A 13,032-nucleotide genomic window follows, 5' to 3' on the forward strand; every position below is an offset into this window, starting at 1 on the left:
TACCTCTTCGGATGCTGCAGAAATACTTGGAACATGTGTGTGGCACTATCTGCAGCCACAATAGTGCCAGTTAACAACCACCACCACAAAATCCACAGGAGGTGTTCACTGAGGTGAAAACACGCGTGAGAGTTTCCATTTTATCTGGGGGATTTAGTGGGGATTATAGCTCAGGAGACAGCCTCTCGGAGAGCTGTGAGGAACTGGTCCAAACGGGTAGGTGAGAGGTCAGTTTGCATGTGATTTTGGAAAGGGGGTCCATGCAATCAAGAACATAACTCAGCATAAGGTTCATGTTGGTCATGATGCATGGACATCTCAGTTAATGTGATTAGTGCTTTTAGAAAAGGAAGGAAGAATCTAGTAAGGAAGGAATCTTCCTTAGTAAGGAAGAATGTAAGACTCTTGGGTCCTATTATTTTCTCCTGAACATATCTAGCATCTGAGGTGCAACTGAACCCAGGTTTGGCCACCTGGCACTCATAAGTCAATCATTCGAGAGGCAGGTGTCAGTACATAGGAAAGGTGCTTCAATCAGAAAAGATGACACCTGGGGAGATGGTGGACTTATGTCCAGGGATCAACTCAAGAGATTCTACTCAGCCTTTTGTTTGTTCAGTTGCTAAATGGTGTCCAACTCTGTGACCCCATGGACTGCAGCACACCAGGCTTCCCTGTTCTTCACTATCTCCCAGAGTTTGCTCAAACTCATCTCCATCGAGTCGGTGATGCCATCCAACCATCTCATCCTCTGTCGTCCCCTTCTCCTCCTGCCCCCAAGCCCTCCCAGCATCAGGGTCTTTTCAAATGAGTCAGTTCTTCGCATCAGGTGCCCAAAGTATTGGAGCTTCAGCTTCAACATCAGTCCTTCCAATGAATATTCAGGGTTTATTTCCTTTAAACTTGACTAGTTTGATCTCCTTGCTGTCCAAGGGACTCTAAAGAGTCTTCTATAGTGCTGCAGTTTGAAAGCATCAATTCTTCGGCGCTCAACCTTCTTTACGGTCCAATTCTCATATTTGTACATGACTACTGGAAAAACCATAGATTTGATTATATGGACCTTTGGGAAAATGGAGGAATCTCTGAATAGTCAAGGCAGGAGGTTGGTTTTACACCATTCTCCATTGTATGCAGAATTGACTGAGGTCTCTTCAGATGTTACCTTGCCCATTCAACCTGCCTTCTGGATGCTTAGGGGCACTTTGGGGGAAGAGAGCTAGTCACACATCTATTTATCCAGGAATAGTATCAACAGGTTAGACAAGGCATTCAGGAGAACATAATAGTTCAGTTCAGTCGCTCAGTCATGTCTGACTCCATGCGACCCCATGGACTGCAGCACACCAAGCCTCCCTGTCCGTCACCAACTCCCGGAGTTTACTCAAACTCTTGTCCATCGAGTTGGTGATGCCATCCAACCAACTCATCCTCTGTCATCCCCTTCTCCTTCTGCCCTCAATCTTTCCCAGCATCAGGGTCTTTTCCAGTGAGTTTGTTCTTCACATCAGGTGGCCAAAGTATTGGAGTATCAGCTTCAGCATCAGTCCTTCCAATGAATATTCAGGATTGATTTCCTTTAGAATGGACTGGTTTGATCTCCTTGCGGTTCAAGGGACTCTCAAGAGTCTTCTCCAACACCACAGTTCAAAAGTGTCAGTTCTTCATAAGTCAGGAGTTAATTTCAATTACTTAGTGATCTCATTCCTATGATAGCTTATTTTAGGTTGGGGGAAACATAAATGGACAGACAGGAAATGGACAAAGGACTTGCTTTCAGAGGATCTTTTCTGCCACTTCTCCCAGAACATAAGTGCCTCACCCGGATCTTCACTCTGAATTCCTTTCAGGGTGAACTGTAGGTGGTAGTGCGTGGTGGGGAACATCCTTTAGTTGGCAAACTTCAGGAACAAAAGGCATATGAGGTCAGAGAGGAGGCGCTGCTGCTGTTTCTGAGCTCCTGCTGGTGCCTGGTGGACACTGGTCCTCGGTTCTCCTAGGCTGGCTTCTCCTGGGGGACTGGGGAGACCTGGCCCCACTTGCAATGTCTTTCCTCCTCCAGCAGGCTGGCTTGGGCATGTTCATCCTCATGGCACTGGTAGAGGTGCAGGGGAGAAGCAAATGTTGTTTCACAAGCACTTTTCAAGCTTCTGTGGGATCATATTTTGCCAGCCTCCACTAGCAAAAGCACGTTCCATGGCCAAATGCAAATTCAGAACAGGAGGGCATTGTACACTTAAGGGGCAAAGGGTGTAGACGTGAGGCAGGGTGGAAAATGGGCCATGTCTGCAATCTACCTCAATGCAGAGTTGTGATCACATCCCCAAACTCCATGGGCTTCCACCTGTCACAAGACAAGAGGGTTCACCAGCCTGGCACCTGGGAGGGAAGCCAGGAATGGGGGAGAGCCTTCACCAGCCAGGTGACCCTTCTCAAGCATCAGAAGAGCCTCTGGAAGGATGCAGTTATCAGTCTGAGGGATGAGGAGGAAGGACTTTCCGTGTAAGTCAAGTGTCCAAAGACTTCAGAGCATGTACGCCCCAGAGAAGCCCACAGGCGCCCTGAGGGTGGGGAAGCTTTCACAGAGGGCTCACCCCTTACTCATCTCAGCAAAATCCACACCTCTGAGAAGTTGCACCAAGGATGCACCAAGGATGGGGGGTGTTGGGGGGCTTCAGGCAGGTCTCCTCCCTGATGCCCCACCAGAAAGTTCACGCTGGGAGCAGTAAACTTTCTGAGTGTGGAAAAAACCTATAGCTGAAATGTATATGAAAACCCTGGGAGCAAGCAAAATGTGAGAGCCTCTGTGAATAGAGATTTCCTTCACCGTCAACATCTTCGGGTAGACCAGAAGTTCTCATGTGGGGTGATGCTTCAGCGCCCCCTCCTGGAATTTCTCTGTAACGTTGGGTCTATTTCAGGTTGTCCCAAATTGGGGCCTCGCTCCTAGGCTCTAAAGGAGAAGCAAATGACAACCCACTCCAGTATCCTAGCCTGGAGAATCCCATGGACAGAGGAGCCTGGCGGGCTACAGTCCATGGGGTCGCAAGGAGTCAGTGATGACTGAGCAACTAACACACTAGACTCTAACAGATAGAGACCATTCTAAACATGGTGCAATGCACCAGGAAGACCCCCCCTGCACAAGGAATGTTCGGGTCATAAACGTCAGTGGTGACACTCTGGGGGATCGCATTTGAGAAGGAATTAGGTACAATTTTCTGGCTCTCCAACACAGTAATCACTAAGTAACCACACGAAGCTAATCGATGTAAACAAATCAATCTTAAGTAAAATTCAAAACAGAGTTTCTTGGCAGCTCAGAGCAGGATTCAGCAGACAAACGTGGCCAGAGGCTACCACCCCGGACACTGCAGATTCAGAACATTTCCGTGGTCACTGAAGGGTCTGCGTCAGGACAGATTTAGATCTGTTAGGTCATCACACACCGTGGCCCCCAGAAAGTGAGGCTGTGGGCTTGCAGCTATGAGAACGTGAAGGAGCACAGTCTCCGGAAAAAATCTTATCGGTGGATCCTGGGGACTCTTGGCTCCGTGCACGGTCCTCTGGGCACTTTGAGTCTCAGAGTGGTCAGTGCCTGGCCCAAAGGGCACCCCCTCACCTGGGAGAGATTAACCAGCTGGCTACTGACAGTGTCAGACAAACCCTAACATTTCCCGGGCACTTTCTGTCTGTCAGGTCCAGTGCTGAGCACTTTCCACAGACAAGCCCATGTAACCTTTACCAGAGTCTTGTGGAACAGGAACTAAAACGATCCCCAACTTACAGGGAACTCACCCAGGCTCACGAGAGCTGTTTTTAAAGGTGACTGTTTCAAATTTTGCATATATATCAAGAATATATTACTGTTTTTATAGTACACTTTACAGGATTTAAATTTCCATAAACTATATATATATATTAAAAAAAAAATCTGTTCACCTTTCTGTCCAAACTGCACTTTTCACGGCAACTTTTTGGTTTATTTACTCCGGGAGCTGGCACAAAAAAATTCTTTAAGACAAGGGTGGGCAGACTATGATCATCCAGCCCACAGACTTTGTAAATAAGGGCATGTTGACATAACTCCATCCATCCTTAGGGCTGTCTAGGATGGGTTCATGCAAAGAGGAGCAGCTTCCACACAGACCTGATGGCTCAGGAGTCTAAAATACCTGCCACACACGCTGGCCAAGAAAGGTGACTGACGGTGATCTGAAGAGAGGCACACTGCAATCCACACGGGTGAAGGTGTGAGAATGATCAGAAAACTGAGGGAAACTCTCGAACTTCCCGTGCCCGTGATGCCCAACGTTAAAAGACATTTTGTGTTTGAGTACAGGACCCACGCTATTAACACATACGTGTGTTTTGACTGTGTGGCATTTCTTCACACCCTAAGCACAAGTTTAGAACCACTGACTTGCTCTTATGACCTGCACAAGGTCATTCTTGTCCCCTTAAGACCTGCCCATCACGACCTCCTATATTGGTTTCTCGAAGCAACGAAGGCAAGAGGCCCCCGACCCTCCCCCCTAATAACCAAGTTGCCGCGAACCTTCTGACGCCTGTGCTGGTGTCAGAGGCGGTTTGAACCACCTGACTCGGCCTTGGGGGCGGGCTTGGGGGTTGCGCGAGTCGCCGAGCGGCTCAGCCTGAGTACTTAAGCGCGCGTTTGTCCACCGCGTCCCCGAGCGTCTCCGGAGCCGGCTCTGCTCAGGCACCAAGGACGCGCGCGGAACCAGCCCGCCTGCCCTGCCCAGCGACCCAGACCGAAGCGGTCCCGAGGTCAGTCCCGCGCCCGCCGCTCCGCGGGGTCTGCGCCCGCAGGGCGGGGGCGCCGCGAGGAGCTGGGGGCGCGGGAAGGGTCCCCGCGGGGAGGGCGGGGGCGCCCCGGGAGGAGGTGCGGGCGCGGGGGCTGCTGCCTGGGAGCCCCGAGACCCCAGGGCGCGCGCGGTGGGGGCCCTGGAGAAATCCAAGTTTTCCCCTGGAGGCGATGGAGACCCTCGGATCCTTTCCACCTCGGGGAGACTACAGATCTAAAGATTTCACTGGTCACTGGGAGAAGCGAAAACTGAAGGCGACAGAGGAGGCTGGGGTGTCTGGAAGCGGGGATGGCGGGGGTCCCCTCCAGGGCAGGCGGAGGGGAGCCCGGGTCCTGGTCCCCAGGTTTTGGGGGGCGGGAGGGGCGGACCCGGGGACTTTGCAGTTTGCTGGAGGAGGCGGGAGGCACAGGTTTGCAATGCACACCAGAGAGGTCAGTCGGTCTCAGGGCTCAGGTAAGGAATTGGCCGCACAGAAGACAGGAACATGATTCTGGGGGGCGTCCAGAGGGCAGCGTGACGGGTGGGGAGCCGGGGAGACCCTCTGGGTGAGTTTGGGGTTCACTAAGGGCGCAGAGCAAGGTTCACAGATGAGGAGTGCGCGTGGAAAACAGCTTTTGCGCCTCCAGTGGTTCTGTGCGCCTGCGTGACTGCGGGTGGGGGCTGGGAGCACGTTTGGGGCGCGAGGTTTTGAGGGGCAGCCTCTGGGGAAGGGGCCCGGGCGAGGCTGAGGGTGGGCCTGGGTGTCCACCAGAGGGAAAGGGTACTGGGGAGGGTGAGGGGTCATTTCAGTCTGTGGGTCTGCCTTTGTGCCTGTCTGGAGGGTGTGTGTGTGTGTGTGTGTGTGTGTGTGTGTGTGTGTGTGATCAGGACTGCCTGTGAGGAGTGGGCTCAGCCCCGAAAAGCAGGCCTGCCCATCTGAGTGGTCGGGATCTCTGTACATCCCTGGACTTGTCTGCAGGTGTGTCTGTGTGGTTATGCCCTGATTTCTGCAGTCTTCATCTGAAAACGTGTGTTTCCACTGATTGTGTGTGCCTGAGTGTGTGTGTGTCTGGCCTGCGGTTCCCGCGCTATTTGACGCACTCTGTATTTGTAGGATTACGTGTGAGGGTCTGCGATGGGTCTCATGCTTCTTCAAAAAAGGCTTAAAGGAAGAGGTTTGACTCTAGGTTACCAGATAATGTGCGCTTAGTATGTGTTTTTAAGCATATTTAATCCTCATGTTTAATCATTTATAGTCTTCATTTTCATGGAGGGGAAAGCTGACAGCCCAAGAGGTTAAAAAACCCCAAATCAGGGCTTGCCAGGTAAAATGCAAGCTGCCTTCTTAAATTCAAACTTCAGGCAGATACTGAATTACCTTTTGGTATAAATGTGTCACAAATATTTCCTGGGAGCCCATCAGTAAAGATAATTTAATAAATTTTTAATAATTTTTTAAAAAATGTAGATATGACCCACGCAGTGTTTAAAGACTACTTAAACTAAAACTTGATTTGTGTATCTGAAATTCAAATCTCCATTTACTGTGTATTTATCATAACGTTGCTGTTGTTAAATGTGGCCAACTTGATCGTTGAGATCCCCCAACTAGTGACTGGCAGGCTGCAGTCCCCCAGTTCTCACCCCAGACACACAGCCCATGTCCTGCCCAGGGTGATGCTGCAGTGGAGGTGAGGACCCCCCTCCCTGCAGGACTACACCCCACCAGGGCTATGCTGGGGGGTCTGGGGCCCGGCCTCTCCCTTCACCGCAGTCCCAAGGGTGGGACTGATGCCCCGTGTACCTGGACAGGCCGAGGACAGGAGGGGTGGGCCTGTCTGAAGCCCTTGGTCAGGCTGCCTGGTAGCCCTGGGATGGAGCTGAAACATGGTGATGGTAATGCTGACCTTGAGCTGCACTTACTGATGCCTGCTCTATGCCAGGCTCCAGAGGCCCTTCTGGTGGCCAGTGAGCTGACCTGCACATCCAGGGTGTGGGCCCTTTGTGTCATATTTCTTGGGTTTCTTAAAGGACCATAAACCCACGGACCCCGCCCTTTCCCTTGCCAGACACCAGACACTCTCCCCGAATCACACACTGGACCTTGAAGCAACTCTATGGGGGAGGCGTTGCCAACACGTCCTCTTGGATGTTGGGGACCCTAGGACTTGGGGAGATGGAGCTGTCTGAGTCCACCCGTCCTCTGAGAGCCACACCCGGGCCCCCGACTCCCCCGCCCAGGCACTGACTGTCTCCCGTCTGCAGGGAGCACCTGTGGAGTCACCATGCTGCCTCTGAGCACCATTGGGGGCCAGGAACCCGAGGAGGAGGTGCAGACCAAGCCGCCGAAGAAAGGAGGTGAGACCCGGAAAACTGTGGGCAGGCGGGAGTGGGGAGGGTCTCTAGGGCATGGCCGATTGGGAACTATCTACCCAGAAGATTGGCCCGACCCCAGATGTCTCCACTGGCTCTTCCGGGCAGGGACACCCAGGATGCAGCCTCCCTGCCATCACCTCCCATCAGTGGGTCCTGTCACTGCCCCGCTCAGAGCCTGCAGGGAGCTCCTGGGAGCTGAGCCCGTTTGGGCCCCTTTTCGTGGCCTGGACACCCCTGTTTTCTTACCCCAGCCCCTCCCCTCCCTGACACTTCCTGTCTGTTCCCTGGGGGCCTTTGGGATACAATTGAATGCAGGTCTCACTCACTCCTGGGCGACCTCCAACAAGTGTCCCCACCTCTCTGTGCCTCGGTTGGCTCACCTCTAAAGTGGGTTGATGATAATACCCATCTCAGAGAGTTATTATGAAGAACCACATAAACGAATGCATGCACAGTACTTAAAAGCGTGTCTGGAACATACTCCGCACGTATTAGCTCCTGTTACAGGTTTCATGATGAAGACTGTATTATGACCGAGTTTCTCAAGCCTCATAGGGTCAAATAGTCTCCTGACTCTCTCCTCCTCCCTCAGGCTTTTTTTCTAAGAAGTCTGATGCTCTGCCGAAGAAGTCCAAGAAAATGAAGGGAACCGTGTCCTTCAGAGTCCTGCCGTTCTGCCCCGTGGTAAGCCTGCTTGCTTCCTCCCTTTTCACTGGAGGCCCCTGGGCTGAGCGATCGCGGGGCTTGGCCACCCTCTCTGCCCACCAGAGACCCTTGGGTGCCCGGGTGCCCCGTGCCCCTGCCTGGTCCCGGATGTGGCCCCATCCCGTGGGGCGGGGTGGTTTTCCTTGTGGGCGCTGCCCTCTTCCCTGCCTCCTCCTTGTTGATTCCCGCTTCTGCTCCTCCACGAGGCCCCCCTTGCTCCCTTTCACCCTGTTTCTCTCCAGCCCCTTACCTTCCTGAATTTTCTTCAGAGTAATTATTGACAGCATGCCTTGTATCTATGTTTTAACCATCTCTCTCTCCTACTAGAGTAGTTTTGGGGGGTCAAGAGCCTCTTCTGTTGTGCAATGACGTATCCCCCTCTGCCTAACACAGAGGTAACCAGCGCCAGCACACACAGGCTCGGGCTGATTAAATGAAGGAATAAGTCAGGGAACGGTCCCTCCTGCGAAGGCAGCTGTGGCCCTGTCCACCTGGGTACCGGTCCTCCTTCTACCAACAGCCTTGTCTTTCCAGCAGGAGGTAGCACAAAGATTTCCCTAGGTCAATGGTGGGCAGACTACGGTCATTCAGCCCACAGCTTGTTTGTGTGAATAAGGGCTTCTCGGCACATCCACCCCCAAGCTTAGGTAGAATCCGGGCTGTTTTATTGTAACATCCAGTAGCTGAGACGCAGACTGGATGATCCAGAAAGGCTATGCAATTTGCCATGACACTTTCCACGACCGTGGTGAGTGACGGTGCTTCGAATAGATGCAGGCTGACATCCGTTCAGGTGAAGGTGTGAGGATGCTTAGAAAAAGGAGGGAAATTCTTTAACGACTGTGACTCTGATGCACGGGGTGAGACATACTTGCCGTCTGGGTCCAGCACACATGCCACACACGTGTGTTTCTACGTGTGGCCCATGCGCTTCTTCGTATTTGATAACAAGTTTAAGAACCACTCCTCACCCTTAGCACCTGCACCACTGAGTCTCCTCCACCTAAAATCCGCCCAAGGCCACTCTCTGTGTCAGTTTCTGTAAGCAGTGAGGATGAGGCGGCCGGGGACCCGCTCCCCCTAACAATAAAAGTGAAGCCAACACGCCCGTGCTGGCCGCAGGCCCGCTGTTAACCACCTGCTTGTGTTGGGGGGTGGAGGTGGGGCGTCGTGAGTGATGCTGAGCGGCTCAGCGCTGTTCATTCCTGCGAGTGTACCAGCAGGCCCCCTGGACTTCTACGGAGCCAGCCCTGCCCGGGCCCCCAGGACCAGCGGTGAGCAAGCCGGCGCGCTCCAGCCCAGACATCGAGCCCGAGCCCGGGTCCGGAGGTCGGTCCCGCGGCCGCAGATCCGAAGGGTCCGGCCATCAAGGTTGGTGCAGTTCGGGGCAGGGGGGCGGCGGGAGGGCGGAGGGGGGGTCTCCGCGGGGAGGGGGGGGGCGCGCGGTGGGGGCTCCTCAAGGGCGGCGGGCGGCCTCGGACCCTTCCGAGCCGCGCGGGGAGTCTGGGCCCCAGGATTTCTGGGGCCACTGGGGGGAGCGAATCCTGGAAGGGACAGAGGAGTGGGTCTCCCCCCCCCCCGGAGTGGGGTGTCCAGAGGCGGTGATGGCGGGGACCCCCTCCAGGACAGGCGGAGGGGGGCCCGAGTTCTGGTCCCCAGGTTTGGGGAGCGGAGGGGCGGACCCGGGAACTTTGCGGTTTGATGGGGGAGGCGGAGATCCAGGGGCTGCTCCCAACCTGGAAAGTCAGCGGGGTGTCAGGGGTCAGCGAGAGGGTGCGGAATGAGACATAGGATAACGACTTTGTGGGGAGTCCAGAGGGCAGTTTGAAGGAGGCAGGAGGCCCTATGGATGTGTTTGGGGGGTTCACGGAGGACGCATGAGAAGTTCGCTGATGAGAAGGGCGCGTGGAAAACAGCTTTTGCGCTTCCAGTGGTTCCGTGCGGCTGCGTGGCTGTGGGTGGGGGCTGGGAGCACGTTTGGGGCGCGCAGTTTTGAGGGGCAGCCTCTGGGGGAGGGGCCAGGGCGAGGCTGAGGGTGGGTCTGGGAGTCCGCCAGAGGGAGTTTCCCCAAACTGAAGCATCTTTTCTTTGCAGGATTATATGTGAGGGTCTCTGATTGCATCTTATGTTTCTTTAAAATGTTTAAAGAAGGTTTAAAGAAGGCAAAGGTGTTAACTCTGTTTCCAGATAATGTGTTCTGAATATGTGTCAATCTAACCATATTTAAGCTTCATGTTTAATAATTAATTTTACTCATTTTTCTGGAAGGGAGAGTTGACATAACAAGAGTTAATAACCCCTGAATCAGAGCTTGTCAGGTAAAACGCAGGATCAGTTCAGTTCAGTTCAGTTCAGCTGCTCAGTCGGGTCTGACTCTTTGCGACCCCACGGACTGCAGCACGCCAGGCCTCCCTGTCCATCACCAACTCCTGGAGCTTGCTCAAACTCATGTCCATCCAGTCGGTGATGCCATCCAACCCTCTCATCCTCTGTTGTCCGCTTCCCCTCCTGCTTTCAATCTTTCCCAGCATCAGGGTCTTTTCTAATGAGTCAGTTCTTTTCATCAGGTGGCCAAATATTGGAGCTTCAGCTTCAGCATCAGTCCTTCCAATGAATATTCAGGATTGATTTCCTTTAGGATTGATTGGTTTGATCTCCTTGCCATCCAAAATGTAGGAGGGTTACTTACATTTGAATTTCAGACAAATAATGAATTACCTTTGGACATAAGTATGTCCCAGGTATTTCCAGGGATATAGACATAAACATAGGTTAGTATATTAAATAAATGACTTTTAGGTAGATACTTACCATGCAGTGTTTGGGACTTGTTATAGTACAATATGATCTGTGCATATGAAATTCACATCTCAGTTTGCTGTGTATTTGTTGTAACGTAGTTGTTAAATCTGGTGAACTTGATCCTTGAGATCCCCAGTTAGTGACTAGCAGGCTGGACTTCCCCCAAGTCCACTCCCCAGACACAGAGCCCAGGTCCTGCCCAGGGTGATGCTGGGGCGGAGGTGGGGTCCCCACACTGAGCCTGTGCTAAACCCCTCCCTGCAGGGCCGGCCCCGCCCCAGGGCTGTGCTGGGGGGTCTGAGGCCCCTCCGCTCACCTCGGTCCTGAGGGCGGGACTGATGCCTCCCGGACCTGGATGCCCGGAGCGCAGGAGGGGCCGGCCTGTCTGAACCCCTCGGTCAGGCTGCCTGGTAGCCCTGGGGCGGAGCTGAAACACAGCACGGGGACTGCTCCGTGCGTGCACTTACGGAGCGCCTGCTGTATGCCAGGCCCCAGAGGCCCCTTTGGTGCCCAGTGAGCCGAGCTGCAGCTTCCTGGTCCCGGCCCTTCGTGTCACAGTTTTTCTAGTTTTAAAGGGGGTAAGCCCCAGGTACCACGAGCCCTGCCCTTGTCCTTGCCGGGCGCTATGACAACCGCTCTCCCCAGGCCACACCCTGGGCCTTGGAGGGAACCAGGAGGAGGCATTGCCAGCACGTCCCCTTGGATGCTGGGGACCTGGAGACGTGGGGAGGGGATGGGGCTGTCTGAGTCCAGCCGGCCTCTGAGAGCCAGACCCAGGCCCCCTCGCTCCACCGCCCAGGCACTAACCACTCTGTCTCCTGTCTCTAGGGAGGGCCTGCCGCGTCATGATGCTGCCTCTGAGCACCATCGAGGACAAGGAAACTGAGGAGGTGCAGACCAAGCCTCCGGAGAAAGGAGGTGAGACCCACGTGGGGTGGAAAGTATAGGCAGGTGGGAGTGGGAGGGTCTAGGGCAAGGGTGATGAGGAGGGGTTGACCCTGGAGACTGGCCCAGTCCCACCCAGCTTCATGATGAAGATACTGTTACTGAGTTTCTCAAGCCTCAGCAGGCAAGATGGTCTCACGCGTCTTTCCTCCCCCCAACACAGCCCTGCTTTCTGAGAATCCTGATGAGCCTAAGAAGAAGCCCAGAGGAATGAGAGGAAGACTGTCTTTCAAAGTTCTGCCGTTCTGTCCCATAGTAAGCCTGCTTGTTTCTTCTCTTTGACGTGAGATCTCCTAGGTTATGAGAGGTCAGGCACACCTACCACTTTAATGAGGCGTCTGCTCTGTCTCTGGGCTTCTAACAGGCAGGAGGGGAGGCTGGAGGGGCCCTGGGGAGACCAGGGGGCCCGGGGGGAGAGGTCAGGGGAGGCACTGGGTCAGATGCCCGCGAGAACATCTTACCTACTAGTGTGACTAGTACTACTCTTAAAGAAGTTTTCTTATTAGGAATTAATGTGAGAATCCAAGATTTTATAAAAACAGTACAAAGATTATCAAAATTCACCGAGTGTTGCCACATATTCTATTTGCATGTTTTCTTATATATATTTAGATATAATATTGATGGTACTCAAGATTCTGCAAAGCATGGGATGCCCGCCCCCCACACTGCAAGGAATGACATGACCCCAAAACGTCACCAGCGTGACACTGACATTCTCCTCTCGTTTCCCTGTTCTCTCTCCTTCCAGCCGAGTGTCTGCTTCAGCTACTACGTGGAGCCGGATGATGACGTCGAGCCTGAGCCTGAGCCTCAGCCTGAGCCTCCGGTGGCTCCCGACGCTTCGAAGTCGGACCCGAATTGCACCGTGGTCCCCATGCCTGTGCTGGAGTTCCGCGAGGTCAAGGTGTGCGAGTGTCCCCTCTGCTGCCTCAGCTTCGTCACTGCTTCCTAAGCCCCGAGGGCCCTCCGCTTCCTGCTCCTGACTGCGCGCCCCCGAATCATGCATGCTGGGCTACCGTGATGCAAAATCCCCCAATGCAGCGGCTTCAATAAACTCAACTTGCTGTCTCTCCCAAGGCTGTGGTCTGTGTGTGAAACTCCCAGGGCCGGGGCGGGGCGGCTCCGTGGGGTTGGGCAGCCAGGGTCCTTGGACCTCGGTGCTCTGAGCCACGTGGCTGGAGAGGGCTCACCTCCTCCACCCAGTCCACATTCTGGTGTGGGACAAGTTGGGGGGATGAGGAGAGGGGAAGACATGCTTCAGTCCTTCAAAGGGCGACTCCTACAAGAAGCCCAGATCACTTTTCCTCACAGCTCATTGGTCAGAGCAGGTCACATGATGACATCTAGTTGCAAGGGCTGCTGGGAACTGTAGTCCTTAGCCGGGCAATCCTGTGTC

General features: G+C 53.9%; 1 protein-coding gene across 1 annotated transcript; it reads left to right on the forward strand.

Moving 5' to 3' along the window:
* Positions 1-4,618: 4,618 nt before the first annotated feature.
* LOC122420058 lies at positions 4,619-12,712 on the forward strand. The gene is made up of 7 exons (XM_043434794.1): positions 4,619-4,788; positions 7,071-7,163; positions 7,774-7,865; positions 9,110-9,257; positions 11,517-11,606; positions 11,797-11,888; positions 12,385-12,712. The coding sequence occupies exons 2-7, from the start codon at positions 7,091-7,093 to the stop codon at positions 12,586-12,588; spliced, it is 699 nt and encodes a 232-aa protein (XP_043290729.1). The 5' UTR covers positions 4,619-4,788; positions 7,071-7,090; the 3' UTR covers positions 12,589-12,712.
* Positions 12,713-13,032: the final 320 nt, after the last annotated feature.

Source organism: Cervus canadensis, chromosome 18 (assembly GCF_019320065.1).
Source record: "Cervus canadensis isolate Bull #8, Minnesota chromosome 18, ASM1932006v1, whole genome shotgun sequence".
Lineage (NCBI taxonomy): Eukaryota > Metazoa > Chordata > Mammalia > Artiodactyla > Cervidae > Cervus > Cervus canadensis.